This window comes from Lontra canadensis, unplaced genomic scaffold (assembly GCF_010015895.1).
Source record: "Lontra canadensis isolate GAN:19392208 unplaced genomic scaffold, GSC_riverotter_1.0 scaffold43, whole genome shotgun sequence".
NCBI classification, from domain to species: domain Eukaryota; kingdom Metazoa; phylum Chordata; class Mammalia; order Carnivora; family Mustelidae; genus Lontra; species Lontra canadensis.
In genome coordinates, this window is record NW_022631037.1 from 1962882 (window position 1) to 1986950 (window position 24069).

Genomic DNA, 24069 nt, shown 5'->3' on the forward strand with positions numbered 1-24069 from the left:
AGAAAAAATTTGAGGAATCCTCTTAGAATACAAAGGAAAAAATGCATGGGAAATGAAAGAAAATACAGAAATCCAACATATGAATTACAGAGGTTCCACAGAGAAGGGAGGGGGGATATAAAAACTTCCCAGAAGGACAAAAAGAATTCAAACTGATCAAGCTCACTGCAAATGCCCAATAAAGACAACCAAGGATCACTATACCTGCACATATTCTTCTGAAATTTTAAAATTCTAAGCTAAAAATCAAAACCTTAAATACTTTTGCTGACAATAACCTTTGCACACTATTTGGTCTTGCACTGGTAAGAAGACAGACATTTTTAATGAAAATAATGTTTTGTTGGTTGATTTTTGCCTTTTAGAAAAATTTATAGATAAAAGTGCAAACATTTATGGAACAGAATATAAATGTAATCAGGGTAACATAGTAAAGGGAAACCCAAAAAAGCTTCCCACCCCAAATATGTCACACAGAAAGTGGACAATGACAATCCACAGAATGGAGGAAGATATCTGTAACAAATGTAACTAAGATTAATAGCCAGAACATGCAAAGAATTGGGGGGAAAAGTTAAAGAAAAATAGACTACAGACAGTTCACAAAGGACGAAATCTAAATGTCCAGTGAACATTTTAAATGATGCTTAATCTTGTTAGGAATCTGGAAAACACATATTAAGAGAATAAGATGCCATTCTGTATATAGCCAAACTAAAAGTCTTGTAATACCAAACACTGAGGAAAATATCATTCTCATACTCTGCTGGTTGATGAAGATGTAAACTGGTATAGGTGGAGAGCCAACCTGGCAATGACCCCAAGGCCCAGCAATTCCATTTTTAAATGCATTCCCTGGAGAAATTTTATACAAATACATAAGGAAATATGTACAAAAAAGCTTACTGCTACATCCTATGTAACTGGAAAAACACTGAAAATAACATGTCCATCTTTAAGAAAGTAGGTAAATTATGTATTATTCATAACAAAGAAACACTATAAAGCAATTAAAATGAACTAACTAGAAGTTCATGTATAAAAACATCTATAGAAATGATATAAATACCAAATTTAGGACAGAGGAAGGAAAAATGGAGGAAGAAAAATTGTACACAGTAGTTCTAATGATATGCAAAACCATGAAGTTGGTAGATAGATAAGGGCTATTATTTTCTCCACTTTTTTTGTGACTAATATTTCACAATAAAGAGGTTCCCTGAGGAAAAAAACACACTAAAAAAGTTATGCAAAACTAATACTTAAAGGATTATTATTATAAATCCAACCCTGAAACCAATTCTGGAGTCCTAGTATCAAGAACTTACATCATTTCTACCCTTAAATTATAAATAGCGACTATTAAAAAAATACATACTCTGTAACTGATGTTACACTTTCCTGTCCAAAAGGTCCAACTGGATCATCCTTGAATTTATCACTTGGAAGCTGAGGTGGTAAAAACTCTACATCTTTTTTCTTTGGGACCTTGTAATATTTCCAGGCTATATTAGCTTCATCTTCTTCCAAGTTTACTGCTGTACCAACATACACTGTAGGTTCTACAGCTTCCTGGAACTGAGCTGGGAAAGACTGGGATAAACTGTCTATCCTATCTTCCATTGGTTTAGAAGGAACCAAGGGATCTGGTGTTGGCATTTGATAAAAATGCTGACTTTGAGGAGTTGAAGGTGTTTTAGTCACTCCTTCATCGACCACGTCACATGGGTGAGGACTAAGTGGAGGTGGCTGAGGTGAATTTGCCATTTCGGTGCCATGCATCTGAGGAGTCTTTGCTACATCATTAGTTCGGATATTTGAAAATCTCACTTGACTATCCGGAGCGGAGATCACAAGTCTTTGGCTAGCTGAATCTGTATCCATGCCAACATCATCACTAACAGATACACGATGGTGAAAAGGAGTCAAGGGGCGTTTCTGTGGTTTTTCACTCTTTTCTTGTTTTTCATTGGTCTTGTGCTTAGGAAGTACTTGTTGTTGCTGACTTAAAGACGATGCCTGTCCTTGTTGTCCAGGATTTCTTGGTTTGAGACTTTTGTGCCTAAAAAGTTAGAAGAATGGTTACAGTATAGCTATTACATCAAAGTACGCAAGTTAACACTATTAGACAATTCATGTATTTGTTTTTTTACATATAAATCTAAAAGTAAATGATTTGAATTTACATGGAAAAAATACTTTGCTCAGCAACCTGAAACTACAAACGTCAGAAAGATTTAGAAGAGCCAATTATCTTCTGCTCATTTAATAACTATGTGATCAGATAACAAAGATGATTTACCTTACATAACCTAAAGTTTTTATTTTATTTTATTTCTTTTTTTTAAGATTTTATTTATTTGAAACAGAGAGAGAGATCACAAGTATGCAGAGAGGCAGGCATAGAGAGAGGAGAAAGCAGGCTCCCCGCTGAACAGAGAGCCCGATGCGGGCCTCCATCCCAGGACCCTGAGATCATGACCTGAGCCGAAGGCAGAGGCTTAACCCACTGAGCCACCCAGGCGCCCAAGTTTTTATTTTATTTAAAGATTTTATTTATTTGTCAGAGAAAGCGAGAGAGCACAAGCAGGGGGAGAGGCAGGCAGAGGGAGAGGGAGAAGCAGGCTCCCTCCTGAGCAGGGAGCCCGATGCAGGGCTTGATCCCAGGACCCTGGGATCATGACTTGAGCTGAAGGAAGATGCTTAACCAACTGAACCACCCATGAGCCTTGCACAACCTAAATATTTTAGTATGTGAATACACAGAGATAAAATTCTAGTTATTTTAAGATAAAAAAGTATAGAAAGATCTGAAACTCATTCATTCATGAATGTACCTGATATTTCAGAATAACTGTTATAAATCATTGGCTTGGCTGAGCTCAAACATCATCTACAATCCTATAGCAAACAGCCAAAAAACTTACTCTACAGAAATGAAGTTAAATCATTCTGGATAGTACTGCAACAGCTTAATGGACCACACATGGCACCTACCTTCCTTCTCCCAAGTCTTACCACTACAAACTAAAGAATCAGCTAACTAGAAAAGAAACTGACTAAAAGAATTATTTCCCTCATAATGTGAAGGAATTCTGAAACTGAAAAACTTAAAACTATATACCTAAAAACCTAGTAATTTTGTTCAGAGTTTAAGATTTAAGTGTAGTAAAAATACTGTGCACCTTGAGATTTCTAAATTCAACTGACAATGATGTATATAATGTATTTTTTAAACTAAGAAACTAAGCAAAAAATGTGGAGGAATATAAAGTAAAAGCATTCAGAGCAGAGTAGCGCAGCGGAAGCATGCTGGGCCCATAAAGTAAAAGCATTCAGTATTCATTAGATTTTGTTTTGTTGTGTCAGAGATAACCAAAAAGTATGAAAAGGCAATTGTAGGTGTTTTGAAGAACCCTCTCTATTCAGGGAACATGCTGAACACTCCTCCGTACAGAGTCTAGGACATAATTATATGCATAAGGGGAAAAAAGCATGAAAGTTATTGAAGAAAATTAGGATTATGTCAAAAAGACATAATTAAAAATCCACATTAACCTGTTAACAAAATCAAAGACATTATAAGAAAAGGAAATCACAGAGTAATATCCCTCAAGAATATAGATGTAAATCATTAACAAAGTATTAGTAATCCAGTAATTTATAAATGTATAATACATCATGACCAAACGATAGCTGTCCCAGAAATAAAAGGTAGAACATTCAACAGAAATCAGTATTATTCATCACATTAACAGAATAAAAGAGAAAACCATATAGTTATCTCCAAAAGTACAGAAAAACATATGGCAAAATTCAACACAGAATTCATTATAAGAAGGTTCAAAATGCAGACTAAAACTTAATTTGATAAAGGACATCTACGAGAAACAACTAATATCATACTTAATGATAAAAGGCTGAAAAATTTATCCCTACAACTGGGAACAAAGCAAAAATATTAATTCAATATTTCTATTCAATAACTATTGAAAGTTTTAGCCAAAGTAGTAAGAAAAAAGAGATTATTCATAGTAAAAATGGTAAACTTTACAATGAGGGGTCAAAGCTGATCATCACCTCCTCAATCTCAACTAATTATTAAAAGTGAACAAACAGACATTTGTCTTCTGATGTGACACAATACAAAACAACACAGCACCACTTACGAAGTATTCTCCTCAAATATTTTGAGCCTGAGGTGTGCCTCGGTGCCTCAGTGGGTTGAGCATCTGACTCTTGATTTCAGCTCAGGTCAAGATCTCAGGGTCCTGAGACTGAGCCCAGTGTCAGGGTGTGTGTGCTGGGCGTGGAGCCCACTTAAGATCCTCTCTCTCTCCCCCAACCCACAGCTCACACATTTGCTCTCTCAAAAATAAAATTTAAAAATTTTTAAAAATTGAACATGAATACATTAAGCCTCTAGATCAGCACTGTCCAACAAAACTTCCTGTAATAATGGAAATGTTCTATTTGGCTACTGAGGACCTGATATGTGACTAGTTCAACTGAGAAACTGAATTTTTAAGTGTATTTAAATCCAAATACTTTAAATAGCCACTAGTGGCTAGAACTGGACAGCACAGCTCTACAACTAACTTCCATTTACAGAAATGCAAGGGATAAAGGAAGAAATTAAATGACATACTTAAAGTACAGGTTATAATATATATGACAAACTGAGAAATCCAGAATGTGGAACATTCCACAGGATAACTGACATAGCTTTTCCAACCAAGTCAATGGCATAAAAATGGTGTAGGGGATTACAAGAGAGACCTAGAAGACTTAACCAAATGTAAACTTCCTGTTCAGATCCTCGTCAAAACAAACCTACTACAAAAAGGTATTTCAGAGACAAATCTGTAGACGGTATGAGATGATACTAAGAAAATACTATTCTTTTTATTAGGTGTGATAATGAAATTACAGTTATGTAAGAAAATAATAAAATATTAATAGATAATTAATAATAAATTACTAGAGTTGTGTACTGAAGGAGTGAAATGATACTTAGTATTTGCTTTAAAAATTTTCAGCAACATGTGCCTGGGTGGCTCAGCTCGTTAAGCGCCAGCCTTCAGCTCAGGTCATGATCTCAGGGTCCTAGGATCGAGCCCCACATGGGGTTCGCTGCTCAGCGGGGAGCCTGCTTCTCCCTCTCCTTCTGCCCCTCCCTCCTGTGCTCTCTCGTTCTCTCAAATAAATAAAATCTCTAAAAAAAAAATCTTCAGCCAAGAGTACAGCATAGGTGAATGCCCAAATAAAGTATTACATCTTCACAGTATTATGGAGTAGTATAAACTTAACTCAGAGGAGGGTCCATATATGTTAACATAGAAAAATACCCATGGTAACTGTTTATCAAAATAAGAAAGCTGCGGAACAGTATATATAGCATGATGTCATTTGTATGAAAGAAAGCAGGCAGATCTGCAGACATATATAGGAGAGGAAATTAAGTTTTTAATTTTATTTCATGTGCATTATTTGAATTATTCAAATTTGGCATTTAAAAAAATTTTAATAAAAAACAAGCAGTAGGGCGCCTGGGTGGCTCAGTGGGTTAAAGCCTCTGCCTTCGGCTCAGGTCATGATCCCAGTGTCCTGGGATCGAGCCCCACATCAGGCTCTCTGCTCCGCCGGGAGCCTGCTTCCTCCTCTCTCCGTCTGCCTGCCTCTCTCTGCCTACTTGTGATCTCTGTCAGGTGAATAAATAAAATCTTAAAAAAAAAAAAAAAAAAAAAAGCAGTAGTTTATTCCAATGTAGAATAATCCCTTCTCTGATCATCCTGTCTTTGAATACTTTCAATGACAAGGCCCACATTACCTTATAAGGAAATGCATTCCATTGTGAAATAGCTCCCGTTGTTAAAAAAGAATTTTAAAAAATTTTATTTAAGTAATCTATCCCCAGTGTGGGGCTCAAACTCATGACCCCAAGATCAAGAGTCCAGACAACAAGCCAGGCACCCTGTTAAAAAATAATTTATGCTAAATGGAAACTTCCCTTTTGTGTATCTTCCAGTCATTAGTCCTAGTTCTATTTCTAAAGTTCTGCTGTCTAACAATGATATCTACAATCACATGTGACTACTAGAAACTCAAAATGTGTCTAGTTCAAATTGAGATGTACTTCAAGTGTAAAATGTAAACCAGTTTTTGAAGACATGAAAAAATATGCCAAGTATCTCAAAATTTTATACTGATATGTCAAAATAATCATTTTAGATGAATCAACCAATAAAATGTTAAAATTTTTACAAATCTTTAGTAGAAGAGGTCTAAATGAAGTAAATGTATTAAGTAAATATGGATGGCTGCTACATAAAAGTACACAGTCCAATTTTCTTACTTTTGTGCATGTTTGAAAATTTTCCCAACAGAACAAGGTAGAACTAAAATGCAAAAAACGACAACACGGAAAATAACTGGCGCAAGATTAACATGTCCAAAGGTCCTTGTCTGTTCCATAAAGAAAATGGACATAAAGATTAACTTTTGATTTGACAGAACACAATGCAATAAGGAAAACAGACATAATGATTAACTTTCAATTTGATAGAAAACAAATGCAATAAATGTTTGATTCAACTTACAGAAGAATTAAAATAGAGTAACTTCTAAGCCAGGTTAAGAAAAAAAGGACAACAGTCAACAATAACAGCAAGAAAGGGAAAGGAAAGCAAAGGAAAAAAAAAAAAAAAACACAGGAAAAAAACAAAACAAAAGAAGGCAAGAATAAGTAGATATCATGACAGTTTTTATTCATTTAATAACTATTCAAATATTTTAGTGTCTACTACAAAAGTCCTCAAAATATGGTTCACACTCTTTCAGGGGTTGTTTGTGGAGTTCAAACCATTATCATAATAGCATCAAGATATTATTTGCCTTTTTTTTTTTTAAAGATTTTATTTATTTATTTGACAGATCACAAGTAGGCAGAGAAGCAGGCAGAGAGAGAGGAGGAAGCAGGCTCCCCGCTGAGCAGAGAGCCCGATGCAGGGCTCGATCCCAGGACCCTGGGATCATGACCTGAGCCAAAAGCAGAGGCTTTAACCCACCGAGCTACCCAGGCGCCCCCATTATTTGCCTTTTTCATTATGGTGATATTTACAATGAAGTTACAAAAGCAAGGACAGTAAAACTGCTGGCAATCAAACATGAATCAAGACGTGATACTATTAGTAGAAGTACTATGTTCTTTACCAACATACTCAATTTTTTTAAAAGTCAGTTTCACTTAAGAATATCCTTCTGAAGATTAAAAAAGTAATCTTTAGAGGCGCCTGGGTGGCTCAATGGGTTAAGCCTCTGCCTTCAGCTCAGGTCATGATCTCGGGGTCCTGGGATCGAGCCCTGCATCAGGCTCTCTGCTCAGTGGGGAGCCTGCTTCCCCCCCCTCTCTCTGCCTGCCTCTCTGCCTACTTGTGATCTCTCTGTCAAATAAATAATCAAAATCTTAAAAAAAAAAAAAGTAATCTTTATTAAATTCAATCTTTGCATATACAGCTTTTCATATTCTACGTAAAGAAATAGGAGGTGCACCCAGCTTGCTCAGTTGGCAGAACATGTGACTCTTGATCTCAGTTAGGGTCATGAGTTCAAGGCCTGCCTGGGGTATAGAGTTTACTTAAAAAACAAAAACTCATTAAAAAAAAAAAAAAGGAAATACACATAAAGCATTTCTGCTACATATTAAAAACAATGGCTGATTTAAGGGAAAGTCCTTATATATTTGAGTTGCAAGCTAAACTAGGCATTTTTTTCATAGAACACTGTTTTCATTTAAAAAAACAATAATTAGGGCACCTGGGTGCCTCAGTGGGTTAAGCCTCTGCCTTCAGCTCAGGTCATAATCTCAGGGTCCTGGGATGGAGCCCTGCATTGGGCTCCCTGCTTAGCGGGGAGCCTGCTTCCCCCCCTCTCTCTGCCTGTCTCTCTGCCTACTTGTGATCTGTCAAATGGATAAATAAAATCTTTAAAAAAATTTTTTAAATAAATAAATAAATAAATACATCAATAATTAACTGATAAACCTTAGTTACCTAGATTTGGTTATCTGGCAGATGTGGTTATTTGGGTCTCAAAAAAGAACAAAAGGAGTTTATCACTTTAAGGAAAAACAAATAATTAAATTTGAGCTTTTAAGCAAGACTTAGAATTTGGAAATTTTATCTGCGACAATAAGCTTCACAACTTTCCAATATTAAAAGGATTTTTCTAATGAGATCACTGGCGATATGAACGCAAATTTTTTATACCATACAACAAAATGTGTTAACATTCAAGAATCCACGTAATTCAGTGACTTCATATTTACCAAATGATGAATTTTCCAAATCACGCATAAGTAAAAGATTCATCTAGTTATTATGGAATAGAGGAATGTGATTAATATGGCTTCAGATCATACATTTAAACTAATCTTTTAGAAACCACCACTTGTCAAACTTTGGTGTAGTATCAAAGCATATCCACAATTACCTGATAAAGCTATTAAAATAAACTCTTCCCCTCTTCCAATTGCATAGCTATGTGAGGCTGGATTTTCTTCACATACTTCAACTAAGACCACATACACAGAAGACTGATTGCAGAAGGAGATGAGAATCTGGGTATCTTCTATTAAGCTCAATACTGAAGAGATTTGCAGAACTGTACAACAATGCCACTCTTCCAGTATTGTTTGCTTCACAAAACACAACTGATTTCTTTTTTTTTTTTTTAAAGATTTTATTTATTTATTTGACAGACACAGATCACAAGTAGGCAGAGAGGTAGGCAGAGAAAGAGGAGGAAGCAGGCTCCCTGCCGAGCAGAGAGCCCAATGCGGGGCTTGATCCCAGGACCCTGAGATCATGACCTGAGCCGAAGGCAGAGGCTCTAACCACTGAGCCACCCAGGCGCCCCCACAATTGATTTCTATAGAAGTCTCTTATTCATGTTAATATGTACTGGGTTTATTGGGGGTTTTTTAATAAATTAAATAGAACTTTAAAATTTAACTAAAATATGGGGCACCTGTGTGGCTCAGTCAGGTTAAGCGTCTGCCTTTGGCTCAGACCATGATCCCAGGTCCTGGGATGGAGTCCCGCATCCAGCTCCCTGCTCAGTGGGGAACCTGCTTCTCCTTCTCCCTCTGCCTGCTGCTCCCCCTACCTGTTCTCTCTTTCTCTCTGTCAAATAAAATAAAATCTTTAGAAAAAAAATTAAAGAAATTAGTAAAATTTCACTAAAATAGATGTAAACAGATGTAACCCACAAAAATAAAAGCACTTTGGGATCCTCAATAATTTTTAAGAGTGTAAAGGAGTGATGGGACCAAAAGTTAAGATTAGTCAAGTAATGCAAGGCACTAAGGAAATACAGTATCTCTAATAATCTGAGGGGAACTATAGGTTATTTTCCAAGTATATAAGGGATGTGAAAAGTATACAGCCATAGATTCATTTACCCTTTTATAAGGATAAGAAACTATTAATTTGGTACATATACTAAGAGCAGTGGCTCTCTAAAATTTTGGTATCATTAAATCCCAGCCCCTTTCTTCTATATGAACACTTTCCTTTTTTTATTATTATTAACATATATTATTTGTTTCAGAGGTCCAGGTCTGTAGATTTATCAGTCTTACACAATACACAGTATGAACACTTTCCTTAAGGCTAGTCTCCTCTAGAGGAACCTGGGTGGCTCAGTCGGTTGAGCTTCCAGCTTTTGGTTTCAGCTCAGGTCATGATCTCAGGCTCCCAAGATCAAGCCCCATGTCAGGCCCCCCGCTCTTCTCTCTCTCCCTATCTAAAAATAAATAAATCTTAAGGGGGGGGGGGGGAACCTAGTCTCCTTTATAAAAAACAAGTGAATTTCATAAAAGAACTCAACTAATTTGGGGAATTGTCCCAAAAAAGAAGTTGTGTTCTTAAAGCAAAATCCAACAAAGATTCCTTTAGATTTGTTTTCCTACTGATAAAGTTCCTAATATTTTAATGTTAACATCTGAAATTTATTGTATTACTTTCTATTTATATAGCTTGCGTAGAGCTAATTTTCTTAAGAACACTATCACACTAAAGCTTAATTTCAATAAATATGCAATATTTAATCTCATTAATAACTGAAAAAAAGCCAATTCAAAACAATTTTATGCTTTTCATTTATTCTACTAGCAAAAAATTAATTTTAAGGACTGTTCTCAGATCGGTGAAAGCACAAGAAAAACCAGCACTTTTTTTTTTTTTTTTTTTTTAAACCAGCACTTCTTATATAAAAAGTGGGAATAAAGTTGGTAGGATCTTTTTGAATTTGCAAGTATTTAATAGCCCCCCCTCGCACAACTCTGTATCACATCACCCACCTAACTTTTTTCCTCTTAGCACTCACCACTCTTAAAAATCTAAAGATTAAAAATTCTTATTTTAAGTAATTATCTATCCCATTACTGTATAGGATGCATAATAGCAGGAGCCGTATTCATGACTGTATCTGAGCTAAGGACATCTATCATAGAGTAAATGTTCAAAAAAAGTCTGATAAATAATTGACAGTCCTAGAAGTATTATTTTTTTAAAAGTAAACACAAACAAAAACTTTTGGAAACAACCTATTTGTCCATCAAACCCGGAATGATTATATACACTATGGTACTTCAGTGGAATACCAAGAAGTTTTTAACAATAATATGGCAGATCTACAAGTAACTAGAATGGAATGATCTGAGGCACATTAAATGAAAAAAATAAGCTGTTAAATACATCCGTATCATATTTTTGTGTTGAGAGGAAAAAGACATACACAGAATTACAGAAAAACTATGGAAATATAATACCTAATTGGCCAGTAGTCAATTCTAGGGAAAAGTAGTAGCATTTGGAAAGAGACTATAGTGGTCAAGGGTAACTTCAGCTCTATTTGTAGAATTTAAATCTTCAAATCATACATTACATACTCATTCAAATTGCTTATATAACTATGCATTTTTTTCTTCAAATTGATTCTAAGAGAAATCAACATGTTGTTGAGGGTCCAGTCCTGTGTCTTACCAAGAGGAAATCTACTATAGAGAATCCGTTACCAAAAAAAAGAGGAAAATGAGGCAACTCACAGATTACCGATAGCAGAGAGCTTCTGTGACTTCTTGAACTAAAAGGGTAGTAAAACGAAATAGTATCACCAGATCAAAGAAGCTTGGGATGGTGTTAGAACCACAGTGTGATGTCTTCAGTCGTAAACTGGACCACGGAAGAAGGGGCCACTAATGGGAAAGAGAACTGCTGCTGGAGTTGGCTCAAAAAAAGGGGTAGAGAAATACGCTGGCTTCTTTCCTCATCTCATCCACCAATCTTCCGTTAGCACCTACCATTGCCAAATCCAGAAAGCAGGCTGGTCTAGTCAAATAATCATGTTGTACATTTTAAACTCTCACAATGTTATTTATCAATGATATCTCAATAAAGTTGGGGGGGTGGGGGCAACAACAAACACATGTAGAAAGCAAAGGACCCTAGGAAATGTAATCCCTTGCAACACAGAACAGAGCAGGGAAAAAACAGGAGAGATTTGACAGCAAACTGGCTGACTAGCACAGTCAAGTTATCAAATGTGTGCCCTACTTCCTATGTTCTATGGCAGCAGATGATACACGTGGTGGCTCAGCATCTATTTTAAGCCTTATTTAAGAATTAAGAGAACCTGATTTGAGAGAAGTGGAAGAGGAATTAGAGGTACAAAATGCAGTAACGGGGGGAGGGGGGAGTAAATTATTAGAAACACTGTTATTTCCTAGAGGAGCAAATATACCAGTCAGTCACATGTATAGATTATACAAAATTTCATTATATCAAATCTCTCTATACCTGGGAGGAATTTCTGGAAATATGAGACACAGTAAGTTTTGAAAAATAAAAGTTCAGCTTAGAAACCAAGAATTTAAACTTAAACTTATGTTTATCAATATGCACTTTGAGGGTCTTCCTCTAAAACCATTTTAGGGGTTCCTGAGTGGCTCAGTCAGTTAAATGTCTGCCTTTGGCTCAGGTCATGATCCCAATGTCCTGGGATCGAGCCCCACATCAGGCTCCCTGCTCAGTGGGGAGTCTTCTCTCTCTCCCTCTGCCATTCCCCCTTGCTCATCCTCTAATAAAAATCTTAAAAATAACACTTTTAAAACTCAAAAAAAATCTTAAAAATAAACAAAATCATTTTAAACAAATATACTTAAAACTTGCATCTTTCAAAAAAGAACAAAACAAAATCTAGGTTAGGAACTAAAGAAGAAGAGTTGCTTGATAAAAATGCCAATATTGAAAGAAAAGCCTAATTTCATTTAAGCATTCTACCGATTTTAGACTAGGAACTGGTAAACTTCTTCTGCAAAGGACCAGATGGTAAATATTTTAGGCTCTGGAGACCATGTAGTCTGTGCCACTACTACTCAACTCTGTGAAAGCAGCCACAGTTCACATGTAAATGAACAGATGTGACTCTGTTCCAATAAATCTTTATGGACATTAAAATTTGAATTTCATGCAAGCTTCACATGTCACAAAATATTCTTTTTTATTTTTTCCAACTATTTAAAATTGTAAAAATCATTCTCAGCCCACAGGACATATAAAAACAAGCAGTGAGCCAAATTTGGCCAATGGATCATAGCTGCTGATCTCTGGTCTCAAATAACGTCATGGAGCTCTACATTTGAAGATTAGGTTTGGGTCGCCTCTGTCCAAATGGCTATGATGTTAAACTATTTTAAACTGTTAAACAAGGGATAATCTATTCAAATTTTTATTCCAATCTATCAGCAACAGACAAGTTTTTAACATAGTTGTCAGACTTCAAAAAATTATACAGTCTCTAATGCAAAGAATCTATGTAAGTACATTTAACCTACACAAAAACAAACCAGAACACTTGAGAGTCTTTCACGGTATTCTTTTTTTTTTTTTTTTTTTTTTTTTTAGGATTTTATTTATTTGAGAGAGAGAGAAAGAGTGTGAGCGCACACAGGCAGGGGTAGAGGCAGAGGCAGGGAAAGAAACAGACCTTCTACCCCACCCAAGCTGAACAGGGAGCCCAATGAGGGGCTCAATCCCAGACCCTGGGATCATGACCTGAGCCAAAGATAGCTGTTTAACCGACTGAGCCACCCAGGTGCCCCTCTATCACTGTATTCAATCAAACAAAGCTAATATAAGGAAAACCTTGGCCCTAACCTACATGCACTCCATTCCTTTGGCTCACATCTGTGACAAAAGAGTAACCAACTATTAGTTCACAAGTTCTAGTAAGGGATGTCAGGGATATTATTTGTTTACAAGACTGCAAAAGCATATGATCTACCTTTCATTTTAGAATAAAATAATAAAATGTAGGCAATATAATCCAAATGCCTCTGATAACCAAATCTCAAAGTCTCCAATACAGAAATACAACTGCCCAAAGAATTCCAAGTTCATCTATTCTTCTACTAATCTTTAACCAATATAGGCTATGAGAAAGTTTGTATTTTTACAGTGCAGCTTCAATCCCTTGTAGAATCGTTCCTTCTGAATCTTATTTCAACATTTCCCTAGACTTTGCCCAAAAGGATGTTACAAGAAATTGCTGGGCAATACCTAATACCATATTTACTATAAAAAGGATTGCAAGGGGCACCTGGGTGGCTCAGTCGTTAAGCGTCTGCCTCCAGCTCAGGTCATGATCATAGGGTCCTGGGATCAAGCCCCACATCAGGCTCCCCACTTGGCAGGAAGCCTGCTTCTCCTTCTTCCACTTCCTCTGTTTGCGTTCCCTCTCTCACTCTCTAATACATAATAAAATCTTTTTTTTTTTTCTTTTTGAGGGTAGGCAGCTATTTTTTATTTAAAAAATTATTGACTACTGACTACTTGCTGGGTTTTTTTTTTTTCGTATTTTCTGACACTTTTTTTCTTTATTACTTTGTGTACCACATCCAGTGCTCCATGCAATACATGCCCTCCTTAATACCTACCATGAGGCTCACCCAACCCCTACCCTCCTTCCCTCCAAAACCCTCAGTTCGTTTCTCAGAGTCCAGTCTCTCATGGTTTGTCTTAAATAAAAAAGGGGGGTGGAGGGAAGGACTGCAGAAATTTTCATCTAGTATATCATCTATCACCTTTTTGATGAGAACCTATGGAAGAAATTTCTCAGGCACAGTGCCATCTATGAACTCTTTTCTCAAGAGACTTACGTGTCTTTTACCTTATAGATAATACATATACTATACTCGTATAAAATTCTCTTTTATTTAGCTGTAAAACCAAGCCTTCACAGTTCAGCTCTGGTAATTGTGTAAAGACTATGGCACACATTTGTATGTACTTCTATAATCAGCTCCAAGTCACTGAATTTTTTTTTCCCTCAAAATTTTCTTTTGAAAAAAAAAAAAAAAATCCTCACAAATTGTGCTTAGGTTAAGCTAGCTCGAAGTGAGACCTAACTTTTCAACAGCATAAGACACTATCACACCACGTATATAGACATTCATCAACCGGGGGGGGGGGGGAGCAAAACTACCTCAAACAGCTGCAGTTTGTTCTTTGTGTGGCTTCAACAAAATCCCAGGATGCTACTTTATCAGGTATCTCTTCTTCAGACAGACCACCTGATGAAGCTGAATATTTCCTCCTAAGATTTGAAATTATACAATTCTTTAGAAATCATAAGGTTTTGTATAACCATGAATTAAGTATTAAAATTGAAATTCAAAAGTCAGACTTTTAAAGTCATACAAATGACTCTATACTTTAAATATCTATGTGCAAATAACTACCAACATGCAATATTTTAAACTTGAAAATGAAAACACGTACTTGTTCTGTGCTCTGTTCATATTGCATTCTTGCCAAACTCTATCCACCACATGATTTGCTAATTTTCTGGGTATTTTCCCACCATGGTGGTTAGTACTATCAGAGTTGAAGCCATCAGACACTGAAGAAAATTTGACCCACTTCTGGGCAGACTGAGGATCAACTGAAAACAAACAAAAAAGAACAGGCTATAGGAGAATAAAAGTACTTTTAAATTAACATTATTTGGGTTTGGGCTTGGGTTTTTATTTCTTGTTAATTTGTTATGCAGTGTATTCCACAGTTATCTGATTTGTCTCCATATATCTTGAAGCAAAAAGCATGTTACTTTACTTAAAATACAGAAAGCATGGGTGCCTGGGTGGCTCAGTGGGTTAAAAGCTCTGCCTTCAGCTCAGGTCATCATCCCAGGATCCTGGGATCAAGCCCTGCATGGGGCTCTCTGCTCAGCAGGGAACCTACCTCCCCCATCCTCGCTGCCTGCCTCTCTGCCTACTTGTGATCTCTGTCAAATAAATGAATAAAATCTTAAAAAAAAAAAAAAAATACAGAAAGCAAAAAATCCAAACAGAGGATGTAAACTTGGTGGTAGTGTTCTATCAATGCTAACTTCCTGACTTTGAGGATTAAATGGTAGTTATACAGGAGAGTGCTCTTAAATTTGGGAAAAACACTGAGTCAGTGGGTGTAATGGGGCATTGTGTCTGCAGCTTGTTCTCAAATGATTCAGAAAAAGACCAATGATAATAAATGTATACATCAAGAGAGGGTGATAGAACCAATGCTAACAGTTTGGAAATCTGGATGAGGGAGTTCTTTGTATTATACATGAAAACTCTTCAGTAAGTCTGAAATTATTTCAAAATAATTACAACAGATTTATAACTAGTGTTAATGAAACAGATTAATACAATACCTGTTTGGACTTCCTCAGGAGATGTAGGTGGTGTAAGAGTAACTGAAGATATAGCAGGATCTCTTGTGGAAGCAGGCACTTGGTGGACACCCAAGCAAGAAGCTGAACAGTGAGAGGATCCCACAGAGCTAGGAGTAGGAATGTCTGACTGAGGGACTAGAACAAAGCATGCTGGGTAGATCATTCGGACACCAGCTGAAAAGAAAAAATAATGGACAGGAAAATAAATTACCACTGTGACTATAGTGGGATTAGTTTCACTCAAAAGTACTGTAATAGAAAAGTTTGTATGATTATATTTGTTTAATTAAATAAACTTAATGTATTTTTTTTAAGATTTTATGTATTTATCTGACACAGAGATCACAAGTAGGCAGAAAGGCAGGCAGAGAGAAAGAAGGGAAGCAGGCTCTCTGCTGAGCAGAGAGCCTGATGCGGGGCTCGATCCCAGGACCCTGGCAACATGACCTGAGCCGAAGGCAGAGGCTTTAACCCACTGAGCCACCCGGGCGCCCTCTTAATGTAATTTTTATAAATATATGCTCCTTTTGGCATAAGGTTTTTTGGAAGAAACTAAGAGAAGCTGTTAATACCTTTAATGGTTACCTTCAGTGAGAGACTGAGAAGCAAGCAGCTTTCCCTTTTCATTTTTGGATTTTCTACCCATGAGTGTATATTACTTTTAAATCTTTATTTATAAAGCTGAAAACTATAATGTATATTTTTTAATTTTTTTAAGTTTAACAAAGGTAATCTGGACACTAGAATTAAGGACCATTTTCTGCTTTCTTCTTCATAAGTCTTTTTATGAAAGCTTAATATATGTTTGTGTTTTGTTTCTGGTTTTTTCACAACTACCCTGGTAGTAATGCATTTATTAAAATTCAATACTGGTATTCTTTTTATTTAAAAAAAAAAGTGAAAAAGGCAATCTTCATATATTGCCACATGATTCCATTAAACACTGCTGCAGATTCTAATCCTAATTATCTGCTCAATTATACATTCCCCACACCTCCCCCATCTCTCTAATATGGAGAATACCTATTCACTCCACTGTTAGGCTTGCCTGTGTGACCCGCATGTGATATAAACATCCCAACAGGAGCTTTAAATGTGCTTCACGATCAGTCCAGCCTCTCTTATTCCTGTCCTTTCCCTCAAGATGCACATGTCCCAAATATAGTTTACCTTGTTAATCTGGGTCCCTGAATGAGAAAACCATATAGAAGAGCCAATATGAAAAGAGCTGACCTGGGCAGAGCAGATCAAAACCATGAGTTCTTAAGTGTATCTTCTACCTTCTAAAAGTTATCAGAGGCAAGTTTTACCGAATGTTAAAATACTACACGACACTGGTGGTCAACTTTCCGGCTTCCAAATGTTACTCATTCACAGTTACCTTCTTCCCATCTTTAGCATGCTTACCTCTAGGTGAAATATATTTCCTTGCCCCAATGACTTTGGCATGACAAAGTGACTAGTTCTGTCTAATGCAGTGTAAGCAGATGTAACATACATTATATCCTAGCAGAAGCTTTAAATACACTTACATAGTTACACTCAGTACTTATTATTCCTCTGGTCTTTAAGAACAGCATGTCCCTGAGAGTGGGTAATCACTGAACCTAGGTTGTAGAATGACAAGATATGAGGAGCCAAACCACAATCATACTGCAGCCCTTATGTAATGTGAGGAGAAAACAAAGAAATACATGTTTAATGCTGAAAGGCACTAAGGTATTAGAACTATCATTCAACAAAATCTAAGCAACATACAGTCACATACTTTCCCCTTAAATTTAATACTCAGAATCCATACCAACAAGAACTTCTACTGCAGCTAAAGAATCATCTTCCCAATCCATATCTTCCTGTTTTTCTTCAGACATCTCCTTTAAGCAAGATGAGATAGGATAGAACTGTTTCCATTCACCAATCAGTTTTTTGGTAGCTGAATCAGACATCTTGAATGCTTGTCCTGTGAGAGTGCCATTTAGTCCAAATGGGCTTAAGATTACTAGAAACCCAAAAGAGACATCAAGTAAGTAACTAAAGACTGGTACACCAGGTAAGATCACAATGAATAGTTTGACAAGTAATTATGCAATCTAAAAAATAAAAGGAAACTCATATTAACAGTCATTTCAGAGAAAAATTTATTATACCTCACTATTGTGAAGATAAAGCACAATATTTATTATAAAATCTTAAAATTGTGTTCACCCAAAATATCTCACATGGTTAGAATTTCAACATGAGTTGGGGTGTTACGTATATCCTTCAAGTTCTCTTGATTTCCAGTAAGAAAAAGCAACTTAAGGAAAAACTGTGTGCGTGCATGTATCTATAAATCTAAGTATTTTCATTATGCACTGCCATGTAAATTTTTAAAAAGCAAATACTAGGGTTAGAATTAAAACAAGAACATACTGTCAGTCTTTAAAAACCAATCAGCAATTTCATGTAAATATCAAAATCCCCATGTACCAACGTTAAAAATGGCTTACATGACTGGACACAAAAGATCACCTTGAAAGCATAAACATATATATCCGCTAAGTGCTATTTAAAAGAGTATTTTAAAATACGTTATCATTCATATACAAGAAATTTTAAAAATAATATTTGTATTAAAAAGCTTATTTCATTGACTTAAAACCGGGAAAAAGAGTAATTGCTAGGCTAAAGAACAGGGAAATCTCATTAATACCAAAATTTAAAATTACCAATTGCAGTAAGAGTTTTCTTGAAACAATAAGAGATCAAATATCTAAGATAGTAAAATAATCTACCTTGAAATGGGCTATTAGACTGTTGAGCAAGGGTGATATGCTCTTCACTAAGAAGGTATACTGGTTGATGTTGGTTAATTTCCACACTGGTACAAACATTGCTATCTCCATGCAAGAAAAAGGTGAAAGAGCAGGACAAGTGTTCACTAATAAAGAAGAAAAAGTTTTATTTTAGTGATGATTAATAGCGAAAATGTAAGTTAACTTGCTTTTTATTAAAAAGTTATACTACAAAAATATACATCTCTTTAACCCAGAAATTCTACTTCATCATCTGAAAGAAAAAAAAAAAAAAAGTCACAGATATAAGCAAAGATTTAGTTTTAAGAAAAAGAAAAAAACAGCACTGTTTATAGTAGAAAAAGCTGCAAATAGAGGAACCAGTAAACAAGTTAGGTATACCCACACATACCCTTAATAATACATCCACCAAAATATATAAAAAATCTAGGTATGCAATTGAATTAAGGATGACCTAATGTTTATGTTTATTTTCCCTTATAATTAAAAAATTAAATGCAACTATATTTTCTCATTTTATTATTTCTGAAATTGGGCTACAGTCAATCAGTCAAGCATTTAACATACTGCCCTCCTCTCACCCCTAATAGTAAGTTATTTTAAAGCAATGAAGGATCTTACAATTGAAGGCATCCTAGAATCCTAGCTATATGCAAAGCAGAACATCTTACGAAACTTAGATATGGCTGAGAAAATAAAAGTTCCCAGAAGGAAAGCACAAAGATCCTCAGAATAAAATACAGACAGGTCAAATGGCCCAAGAAGAGAAGACTGTACACTAAGAAGAATCCACTTCTCTTATTTCTTCTCCACACATTTATTTTAAGAATTTGTCCTGGGCACTTGTGTGGTGCAGTTGGTTAAGCATCTGCCTTTGGCTTGGGTCATGATCCCAAGGTCCTGGGATCAAGCCCCTTATCAGGCTCCTTGCTCGGTGGGGAGTCTGCTTTTCCTTTTCCCTCTGCCTGCCTCTCCCCCTGCTTGTGCACATGTTGTCTCTCTCTGTGCCAAATAAATAAATAAAATCTTAAGGAAGGAAAAAAAAAATAATTTGTCTTAAAGAACCAGTTCTTTAAAACATAACCATTATAAGCCAAAATGCTTTTGTTATCTATCTATAAGCCCTCTTGAATTATTTCTGGACAAGGGCACAAAAAAATAAGTTACAGTAAAAGTAATACTATAGCTAGCAAAGTGGGAAAATAAAATGTCAGAAAGAGGTGATGAGTACTGCAGAGTTGAGAATTTCTTCACTTTATATATATCAGGGAGCCAACAGATTGTCTGAAGTTGACAGAAATATTAAGAAACTGAAATTTAAGCTATCTCTCAAGTTAAAAAGATAACCAACAGAAAAATTGACAATACTATCACTAATAAACCAATCTTATCTTTCATGGTAAATAATCAGTAGATACTGTCTAAAGTTGATAGATCAAGGTCTAGAGGTATAAGCACCTCTGTAATTATGGCAATAACCACTAGAAGTAGTAAGCAAAAAAGTTAAAACACAAAGATGGAAAACTAAACCTGGTTACTTCTAGGGAATGGGACTAAAGTAATTAAGCAGGGATCTTTAGGTTTTCAAAATTTATATTATTCTATACTGCTTTAAGTGTATTATTTTTAAATTTTTAAAAATTATGAATTTTGGGGTACCTGGGTGGCTCAGTCTTGGTTAAACATTTGCCTTCAGTTCAGGGCATGATCTCAGGATCCTGGGATCAAGCTCTGCTTGGGGCTCTCCACTCAGCAGGGAGTCTCTGTTTCTCCCTCTCAAATAAATGCATATACAATCTTTTATAAAAATTATGAATTACTTAATCAATACTTACTATATCTTTCCCCACCCCAACAGATTTTGTTGCCCTTTTTTTTTTTTTTTTTTTTTTAAATAAACTTACTGGGGCGCCTGGGTGGCTCAGGGAGTTAAGCCTCTGCCTTCGGCTCAGATCATGATCTCAGGGTTCCGGGATCAAGCCCCACATCAGGCGCTCTCTGCTCAGCAGGGAGCCTGCTCCCACCCCCACCTCACCTGCCTCTGCCTATTTGTGATCTTTCTCTCTCTCCCTCAAATAAATAAATAAAATCCTTAAAAATAAATAAATAAAAATTAAAATTAAAAATCTTATTTTTGGAATAACTTCAAATTTACAGAAAAGTTGCAAAGGTATCATAGACAGTTCTCATATATCCTTTACCCAACCCAGTTTCTCTTGAAGTTAAACATCTTACATAACAATGCTATATCCATCAAACAAGTAATTAACACTAGTACATTAATTCCAGTCCTTATTTGGATTTCACTAGATTTTCCACTTGACCATTTTTCGGTTTCAGGATCCAATCCAAGATACCACCCTGCATTTAGCCAATAGATTCTTTCCTTTCAGGTTTACTGAACCATAAATGATAAAGCCAAATAGTTTTAAAATATGAAATAAAATTACTTTAATTATTAAATTTATTAAATTATATATTAAACTTGTTACTTATCGAAGACCAATCCTATTGGAACAGCTATTGGTTGACTAATTACAAAGCCTACAGACATTTGCTTAGGTATAAAGTAAAATCTAAAATAATCATCAAGAGACTTAACTAGTAACTTTTTGAGACCTGTCCATCAAAAAGCAGACCATTTCTAATACCCATTTAAAATAAAGACAATTTTGGGGCGGCTGGGTGGCTCAGTGGGTTAAAGCCTCTGCCTTCGGCTCAGGTCATGATCCCAGGGTCCTGGGATTGAGCCACGCATCAGGCTCTCTGCTCTGCAGGGAGCCTGCTTCCTCCTCTCTCTCTCTCTGCCTGCCTCTCTGCCTACTTGTGATCTCTGTCTGTCAAATTAAAAAAAATAAAAAATAAATAAATAAATAAAATAAAGACAATTTTATCTTTGCTTTCCAGCAATGGTAAGGCATGCATACTGTAAAACAGGGGGAAAAGTACCAAACACATAGGTTAACCTAACTCCAAATGCTTAAAGCAGAACATGTACACACATTCAAAAGAACTCTGCATTAAACTTAGTATTATATTCAAATCTAAATGATTTCAAATCTAAGCCACCAGATGAAAGCAAGTATTATTCCTTTATTCAACAAATATTTTATGGCTAAGCACATGGCACTATAATAAATACACACTTAATTACTGTTATGTTTAGTGCTATTTAAAAACCAGGTACAGAGCCACTGCCGCCTTAGCGCAGTAGGCAGCGGGTCAGTCTCATAAAAACCAGGTACAGGATCTATGAGACCGTCTCAACAAGACCTAGGTAATGATAACAAACTTTGATTCTTAAGTGGAAAAGAATCAAACTTGGATAACAATACAAAAGTTATCCTTATGTTTCATGGTACATTACATCGGCTTACCCCAGATACCTATTTCTTCTCCAACCTTATCTCTTACTAGTAAGTCTTCCTTTATTACTTTTCCTTTTCAACTGGCCTCTCTGCAGTTCCTTAAACACACCAGACCTTTATACCTACTGTTATTCAATCTGAAACACTCCACATATCTACGTTCATTTTCATTAGGTTTTTTATTCAGATACCTTGTAGATGCTGATTTTACCAATCACCCTACTTTAAATTGTCCTTTAATTCCTATTCTGGGATAGGTTTCCTTTGGCTAAATAATCGTAACCTAAAATTTTAATTTACTTTTTTCTTATAGCTGTCCCAGAATGTAAGCTCTACTGGAGGAGGAATGTGTCTTCTTTATTCAAGGTTATACCACAAATTTTAGAATAGCTCCTCGACACATAGTAGGTACGCACTAAATACTGTATCTGAGCAATTTATTTCTAATCAAACATTGCTTTTCTTATCAAGTCTGTATCTATATAGTTGTCCAAAGCTAGAAAAGTCAATCATCCTCAACTCTTTTTTCCTAAACTCCTGATTCTAGTTCTTAAATATCCATGATTCGTCAGTTGTCTTTTTAAGCTCTGAATAACTACTAAAATCTCTAATTTATCTTCTCGCTTTTCACTGCTGACAGGCATCTTTTTAAAAATTAATTCTGATCATGTAACTGGGGGCTCAAAATCAACAGTTGCCCAATGCCCTAAGGAAAAAAAAAAACAAAAAACAACAAAACCCCCATAGTACAGCACTTTAGACCCTTTGTTATCTGATCCTTGCTAATCTTTCCAGGCAGAGGTACTTAGTCCAAGAACTCCTCCTTTTGTTTACTACAAATTCCTCCCCACTTCTAAAGCATTCAACACTCCTTTTTTTTTTTTTTTAAAGATTTATTTATTCTAGAGAGAGGAAGAGTCCAAGGGAGTCTGAGGAGGGGGCAGAGGGAGAAAGAATCTTTCAAGTTGACTCCCCACTGAGTGAGAAGTCCTTCCCAGGCTTGATCTCAGAACTCATGAGAGCCAAAATCAAGAGTTGGATGCTTAAATGACTCAGCCACCCAGGCACCCCACTTCAACACTCCTTTAAACATTATCTCCGTGCTCCCATAATACTCTATGTTTATCCTAATATTTATCATCACACTTATTATTTAACTAATTGAACTCCCCTGCCAAGTTGTAAATTCCTTAATAAAAAGAATTATAACTTTAATATTGGTAGAAAATTGAGTTATTGGTTCCAATTCTTCACCCCCTTCTTTCTCATTTCTTTAACCATGGTAAAAAACACAACATAAAATTTACCATCTTAATCATTTTTAAGTGTATTGTTCAGTAATGTTAAGTATATTCACATTGTTTTGAAATTGATTTTTTTATGAAATTGATTTTTTTAAAGGTTTTATTTATTTATTTGACAGAGATCACAAGTAGGCGGAGAGGCAGGCAGAGAGAGCGGGGGAAGCAAGCTCCCCGCAGAGCAGAGAGCCCGACAAGGGGCTCCATCCCAGGACCCTGAGATCATGACCTGGGCTGAAGGCAGAACCCACTAAGCCACCCAGCCGCCCCTTCACATTGTTTTGAAAAAAATCACCACAACTTTTCATATTGCAAATCTGAAATTATACCCATTAAACAACAATTCCTTCTACTTCTTCCAGCCCCTGGCAATCACCATTATATTTTCTGTTTCTATGAATTTATCTATTTTAGATCTACCTCACGTAAGTAAAGTCATACAGTTTGTGTCTCTGTGACCGGCTTTTCCCACTTAACATAATGTCCTCAAGGTTGATTCATGGTGTAGCATGTGACAGGATTTCTCTCCTTTTAAAAGGTGAATAAAAATCCACTATGTACATAACATAGCTTGCATAACCATTCATCCATCAAAGGACATTTGGGTTGTTTACACCTCTTAGCTACTGGTAATAGTGCTGCTATGAACATGGGTATGCAAATCTCTTCAAGATCCCGTTTTCCCATAGTCAAGACAGTGTGGTACTAGCACAAAAACAGACACACAGATCAATGGAACAGAAGAGAAAACCCAGAAACAGATCTAGAACTATATAGCCAACTCATCTTCAATGAAGCAGGAAAAAATATCCAACAGAAAACAGACAA

The 24069-nt window shown here is 35.9% G+C and overlaps 1 protein-coding gene across 3 annotated transcripts in view; it reads right to left on the reverse strand.

Annotated features, from left to right (window-relative positions):
• Positions 1-24069, reverse strand: part of MED13 (mediator complex subunit 13) — a 104716-nt gene that overhangs the window by 52085 nt on the left and 28562 nt on the right. For all 3 annotated transcript variants that reach the window (XR_004384302.1, XM_032871882.1, XM_032871883.1), the window contains exons 4-9: positions 18552-18697; positions 17579-17776; positions 15757-15951; positions 14841-15003; positions 14545-14655; positions 1379-2062 (exon numbers count right to left, since the gene is read on the reverse strand). Coding sequence is in view for 2 of the 3 variants with exons in the window: in XM_032871882.1 (XP_032727773.1) it covers positions 1379-2062; positions 14545-14655; positions 14841-15003; positions 15757-15951; positions 17579-17776; positions 18552-18697 (1497 nt within the window). In the remaining variant the exon portion in view is untranslated. The remainder of the gene's footprint in view (positions 1-1378; positions 2063-14544; positions 14656-14840; positions 15004-15756; positions 15952-17578; positions 17777-18551; positions 18698-24069) is intronic.